The 26,028-nt window shown below is 36.0% G+C and overlaps 3 protein-coding genes and 2 long non-coding RNA genes across 6 annotated transcripts; 4 read left to right on the top strand and 1 right to left on the bottom strand.

The window, feature by feature from the left end:
* Positions 1-1,016: 1,016 nt before the first annotated feature.
* LOC139130047 (uncharacterized) lies at positions 1,017-6,278 on the top strand. Its single transcript, XM_070695766.1, has 5 exons — positions 1,017-1,246; positions 1,641-1,823; positions 4,828-5,080; positions 5,323-5,545; positions 6,165-6,278. Exons 1-3 carry the CDS (start codon positions 1,189-1,191, stop codon positions 5,076-5,078), a joined length of 492 nt encoding a protein of 163 aa, XP_070551867.1. The 5' UTR covers positions 1,017-1,188; the 3' UTR covers positions 5,079-5,080; positions 5,323-5,545; positions 6,165-6,278.
* Positions 6,279-6,921: 643 nt separating this feature from the next.
* On the top strand, positions 6,922-8,632 carry LOC139126597 (uncharacterized). Its single transcript, XR_011550652.1, has 3 exons — positions 6,922-7,058; positions 7,510-7,709; positions 8,465-8,632. It is a non-coding gene; the product is annotated as an uncharacterized lncRNA (long non-coding RNA).
* Positions 8,633-8,894: 262 nt separating this feature from the next.
* Positions 8,895-13,766, top strand: LOC139126588 (uncharacterized). The gene is made up of 7 exons (XM_070692658.1): positions 8,895-8,992; positions 9,349-9,457; positions 10,453-10,664; positions 11,909-12,042; positions 12,260-12,309; positions 12,962-13,054; positions 13,537-13,766. The coding sequence occupies exons 4-7, from the start codon at positions 11,909-11,911 to the stop codon at positions 13,608-13,610; spliced, it is 351 nt and encodes a 116-aa protein (XP_070548759.1). The 5' UTR covers positions 8,895-8,992; positions 9,349-9,457; positions 10,453-10,664; the 3' UTR covers positions 13,611-13,766.
* Positions 13,767-16,033: 2,267 nt separating this feature from the next.
* On the top strand, positions 16,034-18,790 carry LOC139130257 (uncharacterized). Its single transcript, XM_070696008.1, has 4 exons — positions 16,034-16,163; positions 17,161-17,425; positions 17,745-17,875; positions 18,212-18,790. Exons 1-4 carry the CDS (start codon positions 16,101-16,103, stop codon positions 18,788-18,790), a joined length of 1,038 nt encoding a protein of 345 aa, XP_070552109.1. The 5' UTR covers positions 16,034-16,100.
* A 2,841-nt stretch (positions 18,791-21,631) lies between these two features.
* On the bottom strand, positions 21,632-25,731 carry LOC139130045 (uncharacterized). Of its 2 annotated transcripts, XR_011551761.1 has the most exons (4): positions 25,614-25,731; positions 24,789-24,854; positions 22,678-22,828; positions 21,632-22,129 (listed from the first exon to the last, which is right to left on the bottom strand). It is a non-coding gene; the product is annotated as an uncharacterized lncRNA (long non-coding RNA). The 2 variants fall into 2 exon arrangements; XR_011551762.1 differs by lacking the exon at positions 24,789-24,854.
* Positions 25,732-26,028: the final 297 nt, after the last annotated feature.

Raw genomic sequence — 26,028 nt, 5'->3', positions numbered from 1 at the left:
AATACCTGACATCACTTCTTGGTCTTTTGGCTAAAGGTCCATTTATCTTTCTTTCATGAATTTGACTTTGTTTGTGCACTGTCTATTTACTGTCTGTTATGTGCTGTTTTGTGTCTATGTTTACAACTATTGTCTACGAATTCTGACCTAATGTTATTGGATTATGGATTGGTATGATTGCGATTTTTTTACATGTGTACATGTGCTTGTACGAGTTGAAGTGTTTTGACAGTTTGATTTATACGGTATACCCAGTGATATGTTCGATTGAATAACACATAGTTACGGGGTTGGACTAGATTAGTTGCTAGACAACTATTTTCGACCCCTTTTCAAACTTATTGTATAATTACACTGGGCTGGATTCTGTAATCACTTCCATTATATTACCGGGAATAAAAATTCATTTAAATTTAATTTCACAATACAATTGCTTCAAATCTAAGATTGAAGGCATTATTAATATGAACCAAATAGTTAAACAGAAAGCATTGACCGAAGTCTGTGAAAAACGAAGGTTCAAGTGGCGGAAAAAGTACTAATGATAATGTTGGCCTTCACAAATTCATTTTATTTATTTCAGAATAATCCCTTGTTTATAGCGATTAATTAAAATTAAAATAATTGTTTGTTTAAATATATGGCATCATTTTACAAGTGGTACAGCCACAAACGGATGACCTCAGATCGTCGTACACAAAATACAGATGCCGTGTAATTATATGACACTGTGTATTGTATTGTGTAGGGTAATTTGACGTCATCAGTTTGCGGCTATACCATTTCTAAAATAGTGCCAATGTAGCATCACTTAACTTTTTGGATACATCGACGGCTTGCGTTATATACAGATACTTGTTGTCGCCTCCCATAATTTCATTGAAACTAGGGTTAAAGGCCTTTGCATAAGCCCACCTCTTATGATCGCCCTATTCATCAATCCGCATTGGGCCGGTTTAGTAATAACGCAATGGGATTTCCCCATGACTCAACGGACTAATTCATTTGTTTAGTTTTTGGCAAGTCAAACATTCTAGAAACGTCTGTTGTACAACACCAGCATACAACGCCGAAAGGTCCAGCCAATCAACGTGAAGCAAGTAATACACAATGAATACAATGCTGCATTCATTATAATGTGAAGGATTTCCAACGTTGCAGCCGGCAAATGTGCGCTCATTGAGCAGGATGGCTAGTAACGATGTTGCGACGTCCGATGATAAAGAAAATGCAGGCAAATCTATAGGTAACAGGACATTGTAATGTTCACACTTAATTTCTTACTTTCTAAGAGAAACCTGCGTACCTAGGATATTAACGTCATCAGCTGTGTTCAGAGTCTTATTTGAGACCGCCTAAGGCATAGTGATTTGACCTTTTTGTGGTTTTTAATTCATTACCAAGAATTCCATTTTATACACTACAGTTAAAAAAATACTGCAGTTGAGCAAAAATCAGAAACACGTGGCCAGCCAAAGGTAGGATAAATATTGACAATGCGGTTTACAGGTTATATATTATGAACTTTAAACTATATGCATCGATAACTGAGTAAAAGAGGGATATAACTTTAATGTCTAATCGGAGGGATACGATACTCAGGCAAATGGTTTAACAATAACTATACTTTGTGTATGCAGATGACACGAATGGTTTACAGTGTATCCGAATCATTCAAAATCTTAGAGGTTGCAAGAGGAAGATACCAATAAGACAATTGACGACGGAACTTACATCATGTAATCCAACTGGCGTCGGTGCAGAAATCACATACATTTTCACGGAGAAGAAGAGTTTAATTGTACAATTTGCAACACAAGACAGTAAGTTAGATTAATTGGAGTTAAGGAAAAATGAACATAATTAACATTATTATAGAATATACAATCATATTTTTTTTAGCTTTGCCTATTAACAGATTATGAATGTTTTCTTCTGCATATCAACAGCAGTTTCTAGTTCTAATCCCTAAAGCTTGTGAAAACACTGTAATCATTGTTATTGACGACAAATGAATTGTACTTTGGACTGATTTCAGTTTTAAACAATAACAATACTGACTGTACACATATGGCCCTGTTGATAAGTTATAACTGGACTTTTCATTACTTTTAGGAGTAAAATAAGAAACTACCGTTAATACACAAAACAAAGCTAACTAAAAATCATCCAAACTATACACAAATATATTGACAATAGCACATATTCACATCAATGAACGACAGTTTCGTTGAGTACCCCTTACAGTCCCCCAAGCCCTTCAAATGCACCAACATACCCCTGATTTTTTCGAAACCTCCCTCAAGAGTTTGTGAATGTAGCCTTACTCCACCAGAAACAGGGACAATTCACTGCTCCCTACCTCCTATCCAATAACGTGCATTACATCTCGAGTGATAGAAATAAGACTAGAATTACTGTATTGGACCGTTTTAGTGCAGCTGGTAGACTTGCGCCAAGTCCGTGGGCACATACATATCAAAACAGAATAAATCAAAGTAATAATCGGCGGAAAACTCCAGCTAGTGGTAGGCTGTTACGTAGATCCGTAGTTATCGAGTACGCTTGAAATTGGCAAGCCAGTAACTGCTGTAAAGAAAACTTAGTGACTTGGGGCTAGTCTATGAAGGTGTGCAAGGTGAAAGGTTAGTAAACAATACAAGTGTTGTGACGTTCATTACGCTACACTGAAAGTCGATTGTTTCCCCTGACTACATAAGGTACTGTATATGGCGACTTGCCATGTCAGGCTACTTCTATGATAAGTATCGCATTTTACCTCGCTTGACCTGTAACCCTCACGTTATGCTTTGGCTTGCCTTAGACTTGCCTGAGATGGCAGTTTGTTATAAACAGCACACATAAGGAACAAACATATTGAAGCAAATACCATAAGGTATAGGACAGGACCTATTTAGAGCTGACAATTTGCTTTTGGTGGGGCCGAAATGTTGTCGACAATTTAAAGGAAAACAAATTGTCCACCCAGGGGACATGGGAAAAAACTGCTTCAAGGCTATACAAACAAAATTGTTTCCAGGTACTCTGAGAAAGAAGACGTCTTCAGAAGTCCCTGGATCTGCCTGGATCTGTCAATTATGGCCAAGCTTTCATAGATCGGTTGATAAGTAAGCTGCTCATTAATCTGCTGCACAAAATATATAATATTAATGAGCAGGTACCTGAGTTTTCTAACATATTAAGTATTCTGTTTTTATACACTACGAATTAAAAATTAAGACAAAAAGTTACATATATATAATTGTTTATATATATATATATATATATATATATATATAATGCATATATCATGAAATATTACATATACATACATGTTATATCTATGACATGAATGTAATGTATGTATAGGTAACATTTTTCATGATTTGTATAATTTTATAATCAAGAAATGTCAGGATAGGTTTTGTGAAGGTCTGCATGGTGCATCCATATACAAACACCAGTCCTGGTCATTTTCAAATTCACCACCGCTATACCATAGTATTTGCCATGATCGATTGATGGAAATTACAAGAGAAGATAGCGTGCAGCATTGCAAAGACAAGTCATCCCCTCATGAATATTTTTATAGCCATGTGCTGCACATCAAGCAGGGGCATTGACTTAACTATTTGTATCTCTAAATTTATCTCAGAAGGTTCCGTAGCTTTCAAAATAATGTCTGGGCAAAGATATGCATATTTTAATTTATTTTCATATGCATAGTTAATTAATTAGATGAAAATGGCAAATATTTGCTGATTTTCTCTGTCATTATAGATTGTTGTAAGAATTGCAGCCATTACTTGTATTCAATGCATTGTTATTATGCGCAGTTTATTTTCATATTCTGGACTGAGATCCATGTGTGCGCAATATAATGTTCTGCACATGTATACTTAATGTGTTCACAAGCTGAATACTAGGCATTGATACACTAAACATTTTTGAATTTGAAAAAAAGTCGATAATAGTTACTGTCGCTTTAAGAACACTGTATTTCACAAAGACTCTGTTTGCATGTTGAGAGAAAATCGCGTTGAATCTTGCGACTGGACAAAGAATCATTGCAAATGCTCCACCCCTTCACTAACAGATTAAGTGCTCACTGGAATGAATACATTTTTAAAATCTTTCCGCTTCACATTGGTATTTTGTGTAACTTCAGTTTATCGTTGTATCGGTACCCCCATATAACAAGTACGGGAATTTACCTTTACTGATCTGCAGCGTCAACGTTATGTTAAAATTGCTGGACTAGCCTGACATGGCAGGTTGTTATTCATAGTTCACCTAAGGAGACAAACTTTTCGAGAGAACTATCATATGTACATGTGGAACTTAAACTGTTTGAAGGTCAGAATGAGGCACTCGTTGGGGTCCAGTGAACTCTCTCCACTCTTTCTGCCTCGCGCAGAATGTTTAGTATTCATAGTGGAAGAACAAGTTTGCCTTCCATATAAGACGCAGTTCTGTTATTATATAAGACTGCTATTAGGCCTACCTCCAGACTGCTTGGCGAATTACTAAAATGCAATCTCCCCCCCCCCTCTCTCTCTCTCTCTCTCTCTCTCTCTCCTCTCTCTCTCTCTATATATATATATATATATATATATATATATATATATATATATATATAATATATATATATATATATATATATATACCAGCATTATCATATAACAGATAAAATAAAACATCAGAGCATCTTCTTCCACGTCCGAAGAAAGGGGTAAAACATAACCTGTTTTAAGATTTTTTTGACTTTCATTTATAAAAATATTCTTTCATTCAGACCATTTGTCATGTAATTTGGTTTATTGTCAGGTGTCCGTCTTCTCCTGTCTAATTCGGATCTTCTCAGCAACTACGGCCTTGCTGTTGAAAAAATGGCTCCAAAGATTTTAGCTGGTGGTCGAGAAGACAAACATTCACTTCTGATGATGGGTTTGCCAAGAACATGGCTGAAGTACTGTGAGAAAGGAACTAAAAGCAACAGAAGAATTCCGCAACGCAAAGCTAACTATAGAGTGGGTCAGTGCCACCTCGGTTTTAGTTACCAACACGGAGGAAATTAAAGGTATACTCTTCACATCTTGAGTTGTGACAAAACACTTAGCTAATATATAGCATGAAAAAATTTAGCTCCCTTCACATCACAACAAAACTAGTAAACTTTAATCTGGTTGATTTTTGTAGGATAAAAATGTATTTTTCAAATACTATCATGACGTGTTCATTTATATTCAGTGTTGGAGAAATCTAAAAAAACCCACAAGATTTCTGCTGCCATGGATTCATCATTATCGTGTATAGTTGTAGATTTCACCTCTGTCAGAAAGCATATCGAGCGTGGCTTCCCTACTGTGGTTGTTTCGCAAGTATTCATCAGAGAATTTGTCCATGTTAAAAACATTGAAGAGGGTATTAACAAGGAAAAGCTTGAATTGTACTTCAATCGTCAGCAGTCGGAGGTGGAGATATAAAAACATCTATTTTGACGACTGCACAAGAGAAGCGGTAATCCAATTTGAAAATCCTGAAGGTATTTATTGTTTATTGTTATAGGATATTCAAAGCTTATAATGACCATGTTTAAGTAAACTAACAACGAAACAGAGTATTGACAATTCGTAGGTTAGAAATACAGCTAACATGAGATTTCCTATGTTAACATTGCAGAGATGCACGGACATTGAGAGACAAACATACACAAACGCAAAATATTTGTGATTATTTGATTTCAAAACCACGTTAACATGGAATCCAACCCTCAATATACAGTTATAATGTCCACAAGTTACGGTTCGCAAATAACAACGATCTTGATAGAAAGAAAATTAGCTTTCATACAACTGCTCCCTTGACTTTGTACTTTATATTATTTCAGAACTTCATGTTTATTTAGCTCTAGTCTTTGAATAGAGTTACTCATTTTCCTTATCCAATTATTTTAGCCATCCTAGGAACTAAAGCTCGACACTCTTCTGGACAAAAACAACAATCAAAAGTTGGTCAAGATAAAAGTAATGAATGATATGTGGCAGTCTTGAAGCGTGCTTTGCGTCATATTTCACAGCGCTTTATCCCAAGTGTCATTCTTAGGGCTTGGTTAGAAATCGTTTAAGTTATCTCTCCAAATGAAGCTTATTATTTCTTTTTAGATGCCAACAGGGTTCTCAAGAAAGAACATAAACTGGATGGAAAACATTTGGAAGTCGAACGGTATAATTTTTTCATTGATGAAAGGTAAGATGCATTTTTAAAGCAATAATGTACCCCTTTTCGGCCCATGATGGACGAAAGCAAACTTTGCACAACATAATGTACGTGGCGGAGCCGGGTACATAATGGGGTGCAAAATTGCTATCGTCCTTTATGGGCAGTGGAGGTGAACCATTGCTATTGTTTTATAGTTTTGGCAATGCCAGTAAATTGTAGATATAGAAAACATCTTGGGTTACAAAGATGGGTAATCGGATACATTATCAGTAATAATCTAAGGGTATGACGTCACAAAATTTACTGGTATTGACAAAGCTATAATATAATATTTTCTTATTTCGGATGTTACGGGAATATCTAGGAGACATACTTCGCGGAGACAACGAATCATAATTTATAAGTCGTTGTCGTTGACGATGTGCCGCTGATTGGACTGTCGTGAGACCTGTTGTTTTGATTTTAACAGTTCTTACAAAACCTCTGTCCCTCTTTATCTGTCAGTTGACTTGATACATTTTAAGAACGGCTTATTTGGTCAGATTAAAGTCTTTTTAAGATTTTGATTTAGATTTGCAAAACATAGGAAGATGTATCATGTTTTATGTCAAGACACTGATTATGGTTATGACAACATTATTAGAACTCTTTGCAATTATACATTTTCAAATCAAAAGTTTTTATGCATGCATAAGTCACTGAATCAGTAAAATATGCGATATAAGAAACCTAATATGAAAGAACTCATGACATGTATGTTCATCTTTTAACTTAGGAATTGGGCAAAAGCCGCGGTCTATCTTCAGGAACAGACTCTGATGGCACAGACAGTTCAGGTGGAAAAGTACAATCGTTCGTTTAATATCAAAAAGTTTGCTATAATTTCATTATAAAAATACCGCATCTTTGATGCAATAGACGCAAAAACGTCCACTAGTTTGAAATAAAAATTCGTCGGATATATTTAATCTTAACATGGAAATTATACGAGAATGTTATAATTAGTATACAGTCGAATATAATTTTCATTACTTAATTTTTTTCTTAAATTTCTTTACATTTTGAGGTAGGGACAGGTAGCAAATCATCACTATGTTCTGTGTTACTATTTGATGAACAATGCCCTGCATTGTGTTTTGGTATACATGATAGTAATTTCGTATTATTTGTGTATTTTATCATTGTAGGTTTATAGACGTTGTTACATCTGTGTACTGCATAATTGTTCAGATCACCAATTGTCTCTTTACTATGAACCTTCACCTTGATATAATGTTTACTTTTCAGTTGACAAAGAGAAGGAAGAAAGCCAGAAACACAAGAGAAAATATTCCTTCATAAATAACGATCTGAGGGAAGCCTTGATAAGCAAAGAAGGGAAAACAAACATTTACAAGACAAACTTGTAGAGTCAGAGAGTCGTTGTGATCATCAACAGACTTTGATCAATGAGCTGCAAATGAAAATTCGTTTGCAAGAAGCAAAAGGTACGGATGATGGTATAAAACAATGGAATATTCATTAGTACTTATAAATATTGCTGAGCAGTAGATAACTCCTTTATTCATGCATTCATTCATTATGCCATTCATTCATTCATTCATTCATTCATTCATTCATTCATTCATTCATTCATTTATTTATTTATTTATTCAATCATTCATTCGTCTTGTTATCCATTCACCAAAATAATTGATTCACATCGTTCTTCATTTATATATTATTCGTCAGTAGCACATACAAATTTATTGATTTACTAACTCATCCATTTTTTGAGCAAGTAATGCCTTCATTCGTTTATTTTCTCGTTCATTCATCCATTCTCTTTCTGAAAGCAAATGTCATAAATATTCTCTGTTAGCTTCTGTTTTTCAGTTTTTATTAAAGTCCTTTTCTAAATGCACTTAGAGTACAATACAGTACTTATATCATTCTTGATTCAAGAATGGAATCATGATAGAACTACAGACGAAAGTTAAAAGGAAACCGGATATTTATAGTGTAGAGTTATCTCAGATAAGTGACCATATGACCCCTTTTCAATCTATTAAGGTTAAAGGTTACAGGTTAGTAGCAAATATAGACGAAATATTCCACAAACAGGATTATTTATTGTGAACAAGTTAATATCACAACACAATAGATAATGGGGAGTTTGTAGCTAGAATATTATTTCGGTTCATGACTTTTCTTCGTCGTTCACCCTTAATGCATTTTGGCTATTTCTATTTAAATTGTCCAGGAGAAGTAATGAAAGTTAAATGTGCAGAATGTGAGAAGAAGGATGTGGAATTAAAAAAAGCAGAGAGGGAGTTGAAAGAAGCGGAAGCTGTGTGTTCCGAAAAGGGTAATATCATCAAGGAATTACGAACTCGTCAACAGGAAAACGTGAAGAAAAGCTGTGGCGAGACGTGTTTGTGGTGAGCTGTTAAAAGATATTGTGCATCGTTTCAAAAATCTACTTTTGCTATTGCTGTCAATGTATCATGCTACAACGATGTAAAATGAAAAAATCGGGTTATATTTTGTGGCATAACAAAATCAAGGAAAGTAACAAGATATTTTGAAACCTTACAAAGTCTATTCTAATAACTAAATTATTTCAAATGCAGCTGAGGGACCAATCTTACAAGAGGTGGACGAAGATTGTTTATCGAGAAACGACAGATATATCTGATTTGACGCCCATCGCCGAGAATGGTGGGTCTGTAAGCCGAGCCAATTTCCGAGGAAAAATTGTTGCCATTAAGGATTATCACTCAAGATATAGGTTTGAGAAAACAAAATTATTACTTTACGTAGAATGGTTCAGAGTTAAATAATTACGTAATATATTTGAATAATTTACTTCACATTTTGTGGTAGTGGTGGTGATGGTTGTGGTTGTGATTCTGGTGTTAGTACTAGCAGCAGCAGCAGTAGTAGTAGTAGTAGTAGTAGTAGTAGTAGTAGTAGTAGTAGTAGTAGTAGTAGTAGTAGTAGTCGTCGTCTATGCAATCAATACTTTTTATAGTTAGCTATGTAACTGCAGTGGACTAATTTTAACCTGCAAATGTTGAATATTAACTGCACTGAAGCAATCACTGTTACAGTAAACCCTAAGACATTCGTTTGTTCTCTTTCAAGCACATCGGGATTCAATCGTGCCAGCCTGTATCGAAGTCATGAAAAATTCAAATTTATGCTGGTAGGCACACCGTGAGTGCAGTAGGAGTAGTGGACGACAAAGACACAGGTATGTGATGATGCAACACATGGCCATCCTTGCAAAGAAAAACGTGATTTCAAGAGATGGAGGAAAATGGGAAAAACATGATGCTTGCAAATCTGAGTTAAACGTGGCTCGAAATCGAAAACGTTAACATTTTCTCAAACTGAATGGATGAAAACTTAAATCATTTCCTGACGAACACAGCCAATTCATGAAAACTTGGTTAATTGGAAATTAAATTGTCAACTATTAGCGACACTTTAAATTTTAAATTTTTTACCATCCGTGTGTTACCTTTGTGGGGCGAACTATATGTATTTGATTTTAGCAAAAGTAAGGCGTTGATAACTGTAGTGATCCATGAGCTTTAAGACCAAACGTGGTCGACCAAAATTTGTTTGCTCGTTTGGGACCCGAATAAATGTACGGAGGAGTGTTTGACTCTAGGAAGTGGTCATTTCGATAGTAAAAGACTAAAACATTTGCTCAAATCTCTAAATACAACCTTCAGCCATCCTTCTACGAAATCAAGAAAAAACCAAAGGTTTCTCCTCCATTACACATTTCGGCCACCCAATAAACGACTTTGCACGCTCAAAAGAAGGAAAATGGAAAGGGAGCTAATATTCAATTTTCAAATGGTTTTATCATCTTGATTATTAATTTTTAGGCTTATTTTTTAAATTTAAGATATTTTTACCGAGATTGAAATATAGGAAATATGTGTACACAGCCGTGAGAATGACTTTTGCTGCCATTCAAACTGTATTTCCCATTTACCAATATATGACATTCGAAATGGCCGCAATGTTTATCTTTATTTTATTGGTGAAATAAAATTCTATATTTAAAAAGGGAGTCAGAGAATTATTTCTTAATCAAAGAGCTTTTGAATGAGCTCCCACCAGCGGAACAATAGTAAAAATTGAGAAATCAGTGATTTGTCCCCTATGTGCGTGCTACTTTCATATAAATTCGATAAGGTTGACTGAATCAAATATCTGTATTCATACCGGTAGCGATCAGCTGGCATGTGACAGAATACGAAGAGCGAGGGTCATTGAGGAAATTTTTAGCAGACAAATCTACGACCTGCACCTGGATACAAAACGTTTATTTTGCTTTGGGCGTGTGTCAGTGCCTATCGTTATTACATAACAGTGACAATCCCGTGGTGCTGGGGAAAATTGGAAGCAACAAGTTTCTTCTTGGATTGAACTGGGAGGTCAAGGTATACCACTAGTTACAGTTATTGGCGTATTTAATTCAATCGTGAATTTATCAAATGACTTTATTATGGGCCCAAGCCTATGCTTAGGCCTCTATTGGCTTTATTAGGGTTCAATATTCCTCTTCTTCTTCCTCCTCTGCAACTTCTTCTTCTTCCGTAACTTTTTTGCTCACCTGCATCTCAAATACTGCGTGACGTAAACCTCTCAAACTAGCACGGCCAATAGATACATGTAAGTACTTATGCATAATACCCGGAAATTTTGATTGGTAACGTGACTTGGTGACCATATTTGATTTTCCAAAAACTTAAAAAAGGCTTATCCAGATAACCTGGCGGTCTAGTCGATATGATTTTTTTTGGACTGCAAGCATAGCCTAAGGTCTACATAATTTGCAAATAAAATTCAGTGCAGTCTCGTGAACTTGGCCGCCGTATTGGATTTTTAAACATACTAATACAATATTCAAAAATCTTCTTAGAACCGATGTACCGATAGAATATTTGTTTTCATATCATCCTAAATGTGATCTCTTTCAAGTTTGCCAAAGGCATTTGGATCAGTCATTGGTTTGGCCATCATATTTGATTTTGCTAAAATATGACTTTAATTTTTAAAAATCTTCTTCTCCACAATCAACACACCGATGAAATGAAATTTCACTTGTATTATCCATAAAGTGAGCGTTTTCAAGTTTATTAAAGGCAGATGGATAGGTCACATGGTTTGCACGCCATATTGCATTTTGCTTAAATCCAAATTTAGTATTTAAAAATCTACTTCTCCTAAACCAACACACATATTGAACTGAAACTTTACTCGTATCATTCATAGTGGGAGCACTTTCAAATTTCAAAAAGCATTTGGATCGGAAATGTGGCGAGGCAGCCATATTGATTTCCTGGAAAACCTACGATTAGCAGCAAATCCTCCATAACCCTGAGATGAGATGCAAATTATCCTTTACAAGTACCAAAACACCATTTTAGGCTCAAATTTTGCAGATACTCTCATTAGTGCATGTACTTAAAACCATGGCAACTGCTTGGGCCCCGCCAACGCTGTTTGCAGCTTTCATTTTACATTGGAATTAAAATATCATTCACAAACACATTGCCACAACATTGCATGCCTGTTGTTACTTAATTAACCAATTAAAATGGTTGAACTTAATTTCTCGTATACTGGCACAGAATATTTGCATATATTAATAACAAATGCACCCAATCTGCCGTTCATACAGATGTGTGATTTTGATTTCACTGATACTCCGGACCGGGCAAGAGAATATCTGAATACTCAAAACAGATCGTACATGCCCCCGGAGCACATCACTGAATCACCAGTGACCTACAATATGAAAACGGAATGCTATGGGTAAGTCTTTTCAAGTTTCCTCCATCAAATTGCTACCAGAGAGAGAACAGAACGTCGAATTAAGATTAAGCAGTGTTCCACATTCTCCTCATATTTTTGGTTTAATTACTTGCAAAACTCACTTGCAGTAAAACAAATTCATTTCAAACGAATGCGACCGTATCTGTAGAGTTAATGTCCCTTGAAAGGGTTTATATGTTTTTTTATTTCCTCGCAGTGTTGGAGTGATTTTATCTGAAATCGCTACAAGGGTATCTGATACTGAAGGTGCGTACATATTATTTACTTTTCAGCTAAAATTTATGCATTAGTTTACGCTTTGTCTGTTTGTCTGTTTGTCTGTCTGTCTGTTTGTCTGTCTCTCATTCACTCTCTCCTTCTCCCTTGATGTGTTAACACTTTTGTTTTGTGACAGCTTTTAAGCCTAGCATATAAATGAGTGACGTAAGCGAGAGAGGTTTGTTGTCCATAAACTTTCTATGTATACCCTGAATGTGCACCTTTTTATGCAAATTGGTAGCTCTGTGGAGAATAAAAGTAACAAATGAAACTACATTTATTTGAATAATAAGCACAGTTTGTGAAATATTATTTAGTTCTCAATTTAACATTGAAATTATGGGTTATTTTTCACCTAGTATAACACGGATTGTAAATAATTTAGTAATTTTGCAAGAAATACTACTGGCTCTTCTAGAATCTGAAAAATAACCAGATATTGGACCGCACTCTCATATGAATGCTAAGAATCTATCGTTATTGAATGTCTGTAATAGCTAGAGCAGATGATATATCAAGAATGCTAGAGAAATGTCAAAGCACGAGTGGGGTCAGTCACTGTCGTTAAAGTTATGTTCACAGTTGTTTTTAATCAATTAAAACCTTTGCCTCACGCATTTTATCTCGTTATATTATACAGCCAAAACCCTGCCAGATGATTGCCCTGATGAATATAGGAAAGTCGTCAACGGACTAATGGAGCCTGATCCTAGCAGCAGAATGAACATCACAGGTAGGTGAAGAGATGATGAAATGATACGAACGTATGTATGTATGTATGTATGTATGTATGTATGTATGTATGTATGTATGTGTGTGTGTGTGTGTGTGTGTGTGTGTGTGTGTGTGTGTATGTATGTATGTATGTATGTATGTATGCATGTATGCATGCATGTATCGTTTGTATCCATACAGATGTACATTTTGTATCGATGTATCTTTTTTAGTACCTACATGTGTCTATAAGTGTTATTGATTGTGGTGGCAAATATACATTTATTGACATATGTTTACATTCCGTTCTGTTACGCAACATATTGCTTATGTATCTATGAAGATACCTTATCTCTATCTAAACTTTCACCTGTTTATATATTTCGTCCTTATTAAACAATGTCCCATAAGGGTGAAGTTTTAACGACAAATTGACCTTATATTATGTTGACACTTCTTTAAATTTTACAACTTAGTTTTCTTCGCAACATTTTGTTATAGATGCTGCAATGGCGTTAACTTCTCTGCATACCCGTCTCTGCGCGGAGGACGACAGTAATGGTTCCTGCCGTTGACAGCATAATTCTAAAGCACGTGTATCATGAACTGTCAAGAATCTGGTCGTCGAGACAAAAGTAAAACTCCGTCGCGTGAAGAGAACAACTCTCGTCGTGATCAAGTGCACACACAGATCGTGAGACAGAGACAGTGCAGGAAGAAAAGAAAAGGTTGTTCACACGGTGTAGAGTAACGATGAAAAACTTGAACAGTTGGACATTGTAACTTATATCTCCATCACCGAGAAAACAAACCGGACTCGGAATTGACAATGATTTCATGAGATCAACTGTTACAGTCACACTAAAAAGCATTAACTATAAATGACGAATGTTTGGTATGTTGAAACAATGAAAGGCATTACAGTGTGATGTCCATGTTCCCTTTGCTGGAAAATTGCGTATCATCTTTGTTGTACTTCTACAAATGCAACAAAAACACAAACAAACTTGAAAGGCGATAAAAATGTCAAAGTTTGTCGCCATAAATGTCATAGGGATCATGTTGACATTGTCGTTGTACAGACCTGGCACGTATACAGGAAGCATTGGTAGGCATCCAGTTTTCATCTCACTTATACATGCGCTGATCTTGGTTAATAAATAAGGGACTTACACTCCAAAAGATTTGATAAAGAGGACCAAATGAAGTCGAAATCCATGAGAATAATCACTCAAATTAAACTACTTTTACAAAACCACCAGAGTATTTTATTTTGATACTGCCCGAAACTGAAATGATTTAATAGGAGAGAAAATAAAAAAACACAAAAGTAAATTGCCAGACTGTTCAGCTTATCGATTTGAGTATGGCTCCGATATCGTTATCCATAAACTTTTCAACATACTAGCTAGGAAACAGAAAGGTTGGATATGGCAATATATACAATACAACAAAAACTTTCAAAACTTCCACAGTGGTGATATTATAATCCCATTGCTTTTTCAATTCACAGCCAATACTATTTTCATATAGAGGCAGTGTGTTAAATGTTAAAAATATTTTTACAAAAATTTGGACACAATTCTTGGTGAACAGATATGTAAAACTGTTTTTCTAATACCTCGAGTGAAAGCCAAGTTAATACCGCAAGTCTAAGCATAAGTGGTGTGGTGGTGTGATATATTTGATTTTGCCAAGAGAGCTTACCGAAGTATTATACTTTAGCTAGGAAGGTAACAAGTCTAGTATAGTAACTAACGGATTTCCTTTTTATGAGAAAAACTTTCTGAGCATGAGCTTTGCACCTTTTGTAACCAAGAAACAAAAACTATTAGACATCTTTTCTTTGAATGTCCACGGGTACAAGACATTAGGAACTGAGTTTTTCTCGATGTAATGTGAAATTTACCTAACAAGAACTAATTCTTAGAATCTTCTCAAATCAGGCTTACACCGACTATACTTTTGAATTACATAAACTCTGGTATTATACGAAAATTATTGAATATAATGTAAACAACGCAAAAAACTAGCGTCACTATGGAAATGTTGGATAGAAACATGATATTTGTAACATTTCATTTTTCCATGGGTTTTGTCTTTGTCTTTCCTTTTCTGCCATGTCCTATTTTTTTTTTCTTTTGAAAATGAAAAATACTAAAAAAATTACACTGTTCCTTGCGCAGATTCTTTGTTATTTACGTCCATCGAATGCAAAAGGAATTCACAGCATATGTATCCCTACTTTAAAAGTCAAGAAATACGACGGTCAATACGTGGTCACAACGGGCATATTTTCCACAAAAGCGAGGAGTACACCGTCATGGGTTAGAGGGGAACGATGGCAAAAGGCGAGCAGGCAGGCATTGTTTGAATTAAAAACGAATATGCGGGGCGAAACAAGGTCATTCTGAGAGAGATACATGCATCAACTTGAGATAGACACTTCAACAAGTAGGTGGAAGGGAAGTAGGTTGGCAGGGAAGGATTCTGCAACCCTGGTTTTTGTTAGAATACAGCAAAGTAATAACATTATTTCATAGAATTCACCACTGCCATACTAAAGAATTGTCGAAGGGGCTTTAGCTTAGTATGGTTTGCCCAGATTGGCCTCATGACCCGTATGTATTGAGGCAAGCTGTCGACTCATGAAAAGAGGGCAAGAACATGATAATGTATTGTTGTTGTCGGCTTTGTGCTGTAATAGACAGTAGACTCGGAGGGGATCGCCCCTCTACTGCCTATGTTGCTGTTCTCCACCTCCTTCAGGTGCTATGTCGTATAATTCCTTGCCGAGGCAATTTATACATAGACATTATGCTTGGAGTATACATACGGTAAATTTAACGAGGTGCAAAATTGCAGATCTTGCCTATGCACTGTTATAAGTAAGTAGAACCTTTGTAGTTTGATAGTCGCCATCGTGTGACCTCTTACCCCACGGTTAACCATTGGTCTGACACCACATAACCCTTCAACCGGGTAAACGAATCAACCAATAGTCGAGTTTCGAGATCCTCGCGAGATGAGCGAAAACGAGGCTGAGGTTGGCCAGCTGGTTTGCAATGAATACAACCATGGCCGCCGTTGAACTTAGATGCTCACCGTTCCCGGAGGGAGTTACAAAGGTAAGCAGTGTTTGTCAATCAAATAAATTTAGTGCTGTTGAAATGATTATCATGAAAGAAGTTTTAGCAAAGTCTTCTTAAGTTTGCTAAAAGAAAGCGCGCTATTTATTCGTACTTCTGTACATCAACACAGACGGTTTGGTTTCGACAGAACGAATCTTGATTTGATGACATTTTGCCGCGTCACAAACCAGCAGACGACACATAATTTCGTGAAAGTTGATTGCAACTAAAATTGACGACACATTTTCAATTATTTTGGAGTATTTAAGATCGATATAAGGAGTAGACTGTATATAATATCAAGGTAATGGCACACTCTTCGAGGTCATATTCTCGATGGAGTACGAGTATGTATGGTATACAGGTTATCGTAACGTTGCTTGGATAGTCGTTCGAGGCGGGCGGCCGCAGGTCGCCGTTTACTTCTTCCAAGTAAACGGCGACCTGCGGCCGCCCGCCTCGAACGACTATCCAAGCAACGTTACGATATCCTGTGGTATGGTATGGTGTTGGTAGGCCCATCTGATGCTCGACCACTGCCGCGGGCATGTGTGCTGGTATACTAGGTAACTGTCAGTGTCACAGCAAGCGCTTGGCTCGCTCTACGATGCGTGTGTTCCTGTGACCACAGGGTACAGATAGTGAATCGATGACTTTTAGTAGCTGAGGTCTTAAGTCTTGCAGGTGGTATTCTGACTTTTTTCTGCCTGATACATTCAGGCTTTGATTTCGAGGACTTTCATATCCAATTTGAATTTGTTCTTTATTGTCATGCTGATAAAATCGCAATCTCACAACCAGCTGCACTCAGTTTGAAGTAAAATAATCATAATTAAGTTGTAGTTGTTTTTTTACGTTTTCGTGATATTTAGATGTTATACAAACGCAGCAAACCATTATAATAATAATAATAATAATAATAATAATAATTATTATTATTATTATTATTATTATTATATTATTATTATTAATCTTACTGTTATTATCTTCACAGAAAACGAGAATCAGCAGAGGAAGACAGTGCTGTGCTTATGGTTGTGTAAATACGGCCAGGGACAGCCAAGGAAATTCAACTGGAATCCACCTGTTTAGGTTTCCTCTTAAGCCTTCCATGAAGAATATATGGTGCAGCAAGATATGCCGGCAAGATGGGCGAGATGGTTTTAAAGTCACTAAGTCAACAGTGATATGCCATAAGCATTTCAAAAAGGAAGATATAGCAGTTTCTCTTGGAGCTAAAATTTGGAAATTGAAACCAGGTATGAGTAAAATAATTCCAGTCATATAGTTTTGAAAAAAAAATTAAATAGTGTTCAAGAGATAGGTAAAAAACTATTACGTATGACAGTATTTGATCTAGACATGCTGAAAATCTTTTCGTTGACAAGATTTTGTGTAATTCTTTATTTATGGACATTTTTCAAACAAAGGTTTTGCTGTTGTGAACTTGGAGTATGCATATACACTATTTATATTTTAAATTATGTTGTAATTTTCACTAATTGATGGTCATTCATGTTATAGATATGAAACATATTATTTGGTTTGGTTTATACATCAATCTGTACATTTCCATAGGAGCTGTCCCTGAGTCTGTCCTGTCAGAAGGTAAAAGTGTTTGTCGTAAAAAACCAAGACAGAGAATTACAGCAGAAGAAAAACCTAAAGCAGTTAGACGATTACATTTTGAACATTCAACAGATAGAAAGGTAAGCATATAAATATTGTATAACATTCATCAATAATGTATCCCATGATTCAAATATAGATAATCATCAAAAGTGCTGATTTATGGTAACCATCAAATTGACCAAATTCTATTCTTTAAAAACTTTTTGTTTCTTTTATGGATACTATTATAATGATATATTAGGCAATCTGATACAATGTATACGTATTGTTTCTTTATTAAGCAAACAATCTGAAAGTTGCTTCGCGTCGTACACAGACATCATTGGTCATCATCCAAGTATATCAAATGTATTAATTGATTTTTGTTTATGTAACCATCTGAAAAATTATCTCATTCTCTTCATATTTTTCAGATATTTTTCAGAGATGCTTCAGTACAGACTGACACTCAAGATATCAAACCACATCCACCCCATATTGAAGACCATTCTTATTCTTTTACAAAGCCGTCTTACCTTGATACCATTGATTTGTGTAAAGAGTATATTTTATGTTTAGAGAAAAAACTGTCAGAGTGCACTACAGAGATTCAGATGTTGAAATGTAAACTTGGGCATATGCAGATTGAATTAGATGAGTTTAAAAATAGGAAATTTTGTGTTGATAATTTTAAAGATGATGATGCAATCCAATTTTATACTGGTTTTCAAAATTATGCGAGTTTTTATGCCTTTTTTCACTATCTTGAACCAAAAGCCAAAAAATTGCAGTATTGGAAAGGTGAGAGACAGATGAAAGCATCCATGCCTTATCAAGATCATTCCAAGTCAAAACCTGGACCAAAACGTAAGCTTAGCTTATTAGATGAGTTTTTTATGGTACTAGTAAGATGTAAAGCTGGATTGTTTGTGAAGGACTTGGCTGACCGATTGGCATTCCCCATCTGCTGTATCAAAGATATTTACAACCTGGATAATTTTCCTTTCTCATGAGCTTTTGCTATTGTTTCCTTTTCCTTCTCAGTTCTCTGTAAGAAAGAATATTCCCGATGCATATGAACTTTATCCTACAACACGTGTCATAATTGATTGCACAGAATTCTTTATTGAGGTTCCTTCTTCCATGCTTGCACAGTCACAAACTTGGTCATCTTATAAGCACCATAATACTTGGAAAGTTTTGGTTGGAATTTCCCCAAATGGTCAAGTTATATTTGTTTCTGATTTGTGGGTGGGAGGGTCTCAGATTACAGAACCACTAAAGACTGTGGCATCCTCGAAAAACTAGATAAAGGAGATAATATTATGGCTGACAGGGGGTTTGAAATTAGGGATATCTTACCACCTGGTATAACGCTGAACATACCTCCATTTAAAGGGGACCGTGCCCAACTAAGTTCTAAGGAAGTATCAGATACCATCAACATTGCAAGTGTCAGGATTCATGTTGAAAGAGCTATAGGGAGAATTAAAAATTATCATATCCTAAATGGAGTCATCCCCTCTCACTTAAACACATTATCAATGAATTAGTTATAGTATGTTCCTATTTGACAAACTTCCTACCCCCTTTACTTCTACCCAAATCAATTGCCCCTAAACAGATCTAGAAACGTGTCATATTCATAAAATCCCTGTCTGGTGTCAGCCTATATTCTGTATAAATGTCACTCACCTTATCACTGTCAGCCAATACTTCAAAATGTCACTCACCTTATCACTGTCAGCCAATACTTCAAAATGTCACTCACCTTATCACTGTCAGCCAATACTTCAAAATGTCACTCACCTTATCACTGTCAGCCAATACTTCAAAATGTCACTCACCTTATCACTGTCAGCCAATACTTCAAAATGTCACTCACCTTATCACTGTCAGCCAATACTTCAAAAGGTCACTCACCTTATCACTGTCAGCCAATACTTCAAAAGGTCACTCACCTTATCACTGTCAGCCAATACTTCAAAATGTCACTCACCTTATCACTGTCAGCCAATACTTCAAAATGTCACTCACCTTGTCACTGTCAGCCAATACTTCAAATGTTAGTCGATCTATCAATGTGAGCAAGTACTTCAAAATGTTGGTCACCGTATAACTATTAATCATACTTCAAAATGTCAGTCGATATTCCAGTGAACTTGTTTATTGTCAGTGAGAACTTAAGTTTCATCAAAAATCATTTTTCTCAGGAATGAATACAAGGCAGGAGTCTGTGTTCCATTTTAACTGTACAACTATTTTGTTCAACTTTATTCTACAATATTATGATATTGCTGATGGAAAATTGTAAGAATGAACTCTGACTTCTTACCAATCAATGTTCTTGTCATAAAAATACTGTGAGACAATAGTTGACATTGCATTTTCTACTTACAGATTTACAGAAATAAATAATAGTCAAAGAAATCATGTCTCTGGTTGATTTTACCCCTTATGCACCTGTTTCTTTGGGATGGCCTAAATTTCACCTGATTTGAGTTAGCTAGATAAAAACCAGCATGATTCACGACAACCACACATAAGTTTTAACACTGCATGTAAGATTATCCCATATATATTTGACTGTATATTTTGTGTACTAAATACTGCCATAATAGACTGAGACACAACGGAAACAAAAATGGCGTCCTTGTATGGCTCTTCTGTCTGTCTGTCTGTATCCATCTGTCTCTGCCTGTCATTTCTCCATGACCCTGGCTGAAATATTTGCAATTAACTTACGTGTCTGACAGGCAGAGCTGACCAAGCCAGAATACCTAAACAACGCCAGAGGTTTGGAAATATTTTAGCCAGGATCATACAGAAAGAATGGACAGAGGCAAACAGATACAGAAAGCAGGATCAAAAAATACATTGAGACACTTTCTGTTGGTCTACCTGACTCTGTGTAAGCTGTACAATTCTCATTGTAAGGGTGGTCTGACATTGTGATATATCTTCTCACAATATCCTTCTGAATCAGATACGAATATCATGCTGTGAACATTTGGTATACAATAGTTCAAATATCAAGATATGCATGCTTACAACACATTCCAGACTTGAATCTGCAACAAGCCAAAAGGAGTAAATTTGATTGTATATACAAATATGCTGAAAAATCTTTTGCAAAATAAACCTTATGGAAGAAGTACAAACAGTAAAATGTGCTTATCAGTACATCTCACAATATACAATGTTAAAAGTGTCGATAAAAAGCAGTCTTGCTCAAAGAGTTCAAAGATCGTACAGAGCACAGTAAGTACGTGTATAACATCAATTAGGCGCATATGGTTCCCAACCCATATTTTTATACAGACAAAGCCCCCTTTCAACTCTCTTTGTTAGAATTTCAGGATAAATAGCCCTTCGATAAAAATAATCCACTGCAGGCAGACATTTTTGCACCAGTCTCTGTCAAAATAAATTCTTTGAATAAACAATGACATTTCTTCACCAAAGAAAATGACAAAATCAACACACTTAATTCCTGTACAATACATTTGCCCCTGTATTTGATGCCAGTAAGCATGGTTAGATTTCAAGCGGGCACCTTCCTCACCTATCTTAAGACAGAATGATTTGTCCCTGCATGCCTCTTCAACTGTCATACCTGCTTTTGATGAAGGGCATTTGCATTCAAGTATCACTTCTCCTTCTGGATCTCCCTTCACAAGGCCATCAATACTTGCACCCAAATATGGCTTTTCTAAACTTACCCATAAACCAATTTTCTCAACACAAACATCAAGACCCATTTGGTTTTTCATTTCAATATATTTTTTGATTGCAATACTTTCATACAAATTGCCATATTTCATAGCATTTTTTTGATATCTGTATATATATATTTCTTAGATATTTTGATGGTTCAACTTTACATTTTATTGCAACACCAAAATTAGATGCAGTGAGCTTTGTTTTTCTTATGTGTACCCATTCTTTTGAATGTGATTGTTTTTTTGTTTTTAGTTTTATGTCATTTACTTCTTCACTTGATATTTTAATATTATTGACTTGATAATCAACCATGTCCTTAAATTCTGCTGAGCTGATGTCATAGTCATCACTGAAAGGCATGGTGACATGGTGGAGTCATCGACAGTGATAGGAACATTTGCTTCAGTGCACTCTAAACGTTGATGGGGATGAATGTCATGAAACAGAAAGAATGATGATGAGGGTAAACACTGCTGTAATGTGTTGCACAAATCTGGAAATCTTTCACCAAGTTGACGATCCTGAGGTGCCCTGACATCATATCTGGCAGATGACTGACACATCAACTTTCCTGTCCTGCCATAATGTGGCTGAAATATGGTGATTTCATTCAAGGGTTTTGGGTCAACCTATAATAGACAAAACAGAAAAATTCGCTCTTTTAAAACACCATGGGGATATATATTAAAGTCACAGTTCCATAGTCAGGTTTTACAAAAAATGATATCATTAAATTCTAAATGGCTATTGCAACCACAGCACTGGTCTTGAATGGGTAGAGTGTTGTTAACTTGTTTGAGGGCCAAAGTATAGTGTACTGCTGGAGAATTTCTCACTCAAGCCTTTCGCTGCAATCATGATTGGAAAAAAAAGCAAAAAACAATCTCATTAAAGACTGAATATGGTAGATTTAGCTTTGTCTTAGCAATTGACTGTGAAATCTTCCATGCTGTAAGTTTGTAGATGACCATTTTTGGTTTGCTTACAAAATACCAGTTGTTTACAAACAAAAAACTCTGTTACCAGTGCTCATTAACATAGTTTCATTGCATAATGTGTTAATGTGTTTGGTATTGCACTGCAATGCAGATACGTATGATAAGCACATGCTCCAATGCAAGTACCGGTACACTGTTTGTAATAATAAACAACACTACACTCATTGAGATAAGCATACCTTGAGATTCCTGGGTACTACCCACACTGACAATCTTGAAGTACATGATAAGGGCTCTGGATGATCATGAAGGCCACGTCTGTGAAAGTCTTCAAGAGCAAACAGAACACCACCAACATGTGAACATTTTCCAAGTCCATGATTTCCACGCCTATAAACATACAGGATAAAGTAAGCTCATACTGTACAGCAAAAATACTTAACAATTTTCCAAGTTTACACAATTACACCATAGACATAAACTTGCTACTTTAGCCAGGGCTGTACCTGCACTGCCTTGACTCAAGCAACAGCTCTTAAAAATGATACAAATTATATTGTAACACACTTCATCAAAACTCCCCGGTATGATATATGAATTTATGGTCACATGGTAAACATCATTTTGATGTTGAAATATGCAGTTCAAGTTACCAATTCACAGTTTCCACAATCAACAGTCAAAAACTATTGACTGGGGAAGTTTGAAATTGCTGTCTACATATGCACACACTCTGAAATATGTAAAGAAGATGGAAAGAGTGGTGATAGCAAAGGAACTTCTCAATTTTTGGGTGAAGACATTTGATGAGGTGTGTTACAAAACATATTGACTGGCCATAATTATGTAAAATTATACATTCGTTTTCCCTCTGACCTTAGAGCTGCCCCAAAACAGTCCATTTCCTTCTGTTAATGGCTACATGAACCAGATTGTTTTGGGGAGAGTCTAAAGTCCTCGGGCAGCAAACATGCTGTTACCCTCATGGCCAATCAATATGTGATCAATACAACATCAAACACAATACTCTATATTTTGATTGTGGAATTACTCAGATACAAGCTCTAGGCTAGCTCTAATATTCTAGCATGCACATTACCTATGTTTACACTTTGACACTGTACAGACAATAACGAAAAAAGATCAAGAAAATAACAAGTATCAGAACTACCATCAGAACTACAATTATCATGTTTTAAGTGAAAATATGCCAACAACAGCTTATTTTCTATCTTCGGTATTTAACTGTCATGTGCATCAACTGCAATTTCTACAATTTCAGGAATAGCGGAACTGTTGGCATGTTGTAGGGAGTGGCACAAGAAATTGAAGTTGTTGCATAAATAACAATCTAACTGATAGAGTCAAAGGTTACAGCAACTCTCTCTCTGTAACATTATGAGTACTAGATAAATATTCAATATGAAACTTTTCAACTTGTTTTACTAAAAATCGGTAGAAACTAAAACAGGATAAGAGAGATAAATCACTGAAATAAGATACCCAAATAAAAAGTATAAATTCTAACTTATGGATACTTAAAAACATAATAATGATAACATGACTAATATGACATATGGGACTGGCAGCTGCTCATGTTGATAATCTTAAATCTTTTTGTTTTGTGTATCATCAGTTATATTTTTTAAAAATACATTAAGGCACATGCCTTAATATCTATGTTATCATGGCACACTGAGATCAACCTTGGCAACAAGGAGAAACTGCATTTGATAAACAAAAGAAAAGGATTATAAAATGAAATCAACAGTTACAGTTACTGTCCCTGTGGTTTAATCAGTTACCCTGCTGGACATTCACAAGCTGCCTTGACAACTTCTCCTGAGCTCAGTGAAAAGACAAGCATCGCCATGTACGGCTTTGTTTTCATCGAGGGTATCACTTTAGCTTTCACATATTTATGATGATCTTTTGACAAAACTTGAATATCTTTAATGTTGCCTTCATAGAAGTATTTATATGATTTAAGTCTCTTATATTTAATTCTGCCAATGTCAAGTTTATTCATACTATATCTTCTCGTCTTTATAACTAAATATTCATAGAGCTGAATAAATGTCAGTGGTGGAACCTCTCTTAAGTCACTACACCATCTTTCTCCAACTGTCTCCTTTAACATATCTTCATATGTAACATCCCTGCTTATATCTAAGTCATGTGGATTTCCAGCACTACAATCACCTACAGTACATAGCACTGCATAAGCCCTCAATACAAGATCTGCTTTTCTACACTTGGGTGGACAGTTGCAATCACCATTTTCCTTCAGCAAGGCTCTAAGCTGTTTCACATTTAACTGTTTAATGTCATGCAATGAAGAAACACAAACCTGTCCCTCCACTGCTGTCAGTGTCTGGCTGATATCACTCTGGGAGGCCATACTGCTGTCACTGTTCTAGAAAAATTCAGTACAAACACAGTTACTCCACAAATGACAAAAACAGCAAACTCATCAATTTCATCTCAAAAATACATCTGACTCTGACCGAACATTTTTTGAAGAGGATGATTGGGGATAAAAATAAAACCTCAAAAAACATAACGATTGAGTTGGTTATACACTGTCTGAAGTGACATACATGTAAATGTGTCTGAGCATAGACATGGAGAGGAAGAAGTTCTCTGTACTGACAGACAAAATCATACAGAATGATATGGCTTCCTTCAGTCCCGTAACTCGACTTGTCCCTACCACAAACAACAGCGGGAGTTTGGTAAAACTATGATCAACAGCAAGTCAGGAATAAAGCTTAAGTTTTAGTACGCCATCTCTGAAGTCCGAAATCGGTAAAGCCATAGCCCACCGAGTCACTGACTGTGCCATGGACATTGCCGGACTCTCGCTCTATCGACAAACTCGTAGAGCTAGCGAAGGTCCCGGTCGTTACAACTGATGTAGAAGAGATACATGTAATTATTGCCCGATTTTATCTTTAACTTCTTACCAGCAGTTACTAGTACCGAAAAATATTACGCAATATTTCAAACGGACTTGGAATGCACAAGATAACAGCAGTCGACATTTGTTCGCCTGACTATGAGTATGACTGCTACCGTATCGAGGTCATTCTTAACCACCGTGTTAGCATGCGAAAATCACTACTGTATTCCTTTTTTCATGAAACGCATTGAAAAAGAAGAAGTAGATTCTTACCTGAGTTACAGCGAGGGGAACCAGTGGCCGAGTTAAGACTGATTACCGACAAAAGCGACGTCTACTGTTCAACATGAACGACATAGAAGTTCAGAGCTGAGCGCAGCGTACCTAAAATGGCGATGCGATCGACCTTGGTCATGTTCAGCCTCGTTTTGATGAATTCTCACGAGACTCTCGTTCGGATCCCGAAAGGGTCTATTTTCGTTAGAAAAATGTTATCAGCTTAACAAACCCTACTCTAGTAATGTCACCCTTGCTTCAAATGATCACTTATTTGTCATAAGGCTAGACCAGGAACTATTTTACCTTAACGAAATACGAAATTGACCAATCTTGTCATCTTAAAGATAGCATGCGCTTACGGGAAGTATTTAGACTCACACTATTTTCCTATACATCCACTGTCGTCATA

The sequence above is a fragment of the Ptychodera flava genome, chromosome 3, assembly GCF_041260155.1.
Source record: "Ptychodera flava strain L36383 chromosome 3, AS_Pfla_20210202, whole genome shotgun sequence".
NCBI lineage: Eukaryota > Metazoa > Hemichordata > Enteropneusta > Ptychoderidae > Ptychodera > Ptychodera flava.
The sequence above is the reverse complement of the archived record's forward strand: the minus strand, read 5'-3'. Positions and strand labels throughout refer to the sequence as shown.

Excerpts from the sequence above, each read along its gene's own strand:
- LOC139130047 (XM_070695766.1), top strand. The coding sequence starts at position 1,189 with ATGGCTAGTAACGATGTTGCGACGTCCGATGATAAAGAAAATGCAGGC. Across the intron at positions 1,247-1,640 it reads AAATGCAGGCAAATCTATAG|ATGACACGAATGGTTTACAG; the intron begins GTAACAGGACAT and ends TTGTGTATGCAG. Across the intron at positions 1,824-4,827 it reads ACAATTTGCAACACAAGACA|GTGTCCGTCTTCTCCTGTCT; the intron begins GTAAGTTAGATT and ends GTTTATTGTCAG.
- LOC139126588 (XM_070692658.1), top strand. The coding sequence starts at position 11,909 with ATGTGTGATTTTGATTTCACTGATACTCCGGACCGGGCAAGAGAATAT. Across the intron at positions 12,310-12,961 it reads AAGGGTATCTGATACTGAAG|CCAAAACCCTGCCAGATGAT; the intron begins GTGCGTACATAT and ends TATATTATACAG. Across the intron at positions 13,055-13,536 it reads CAGCAGAATGAACATCACAG|ATGCTGCAATGGCGTTAACT; the intron begins GTAGGTGAAGAG and ends ATTTTGTTATAG.
- LOC139130257 (XM_070696008.1), top strand. The coding sequence starts at position 16,101 with ATGAATACAACCATGGCCGCCGTTGAACTTAGATGCTCACCGTTCCCG. Across the intron at positions 16,164-17,160 it reads TCCCGGAGGGAGTTACAAAG|AAAACGAGAATCAGCAGAGG; the intron begins GTAAGCAGTGTT and ends TTATCTTCACAG. Across the intron at positions 17,426-17,744 it reads AATTTGGAAATTGAAACCAG|GAGCTGTCCCTGAGTCTGTC; the intron begins GTATGAGTAAAA and ends ACATTTCCATAG.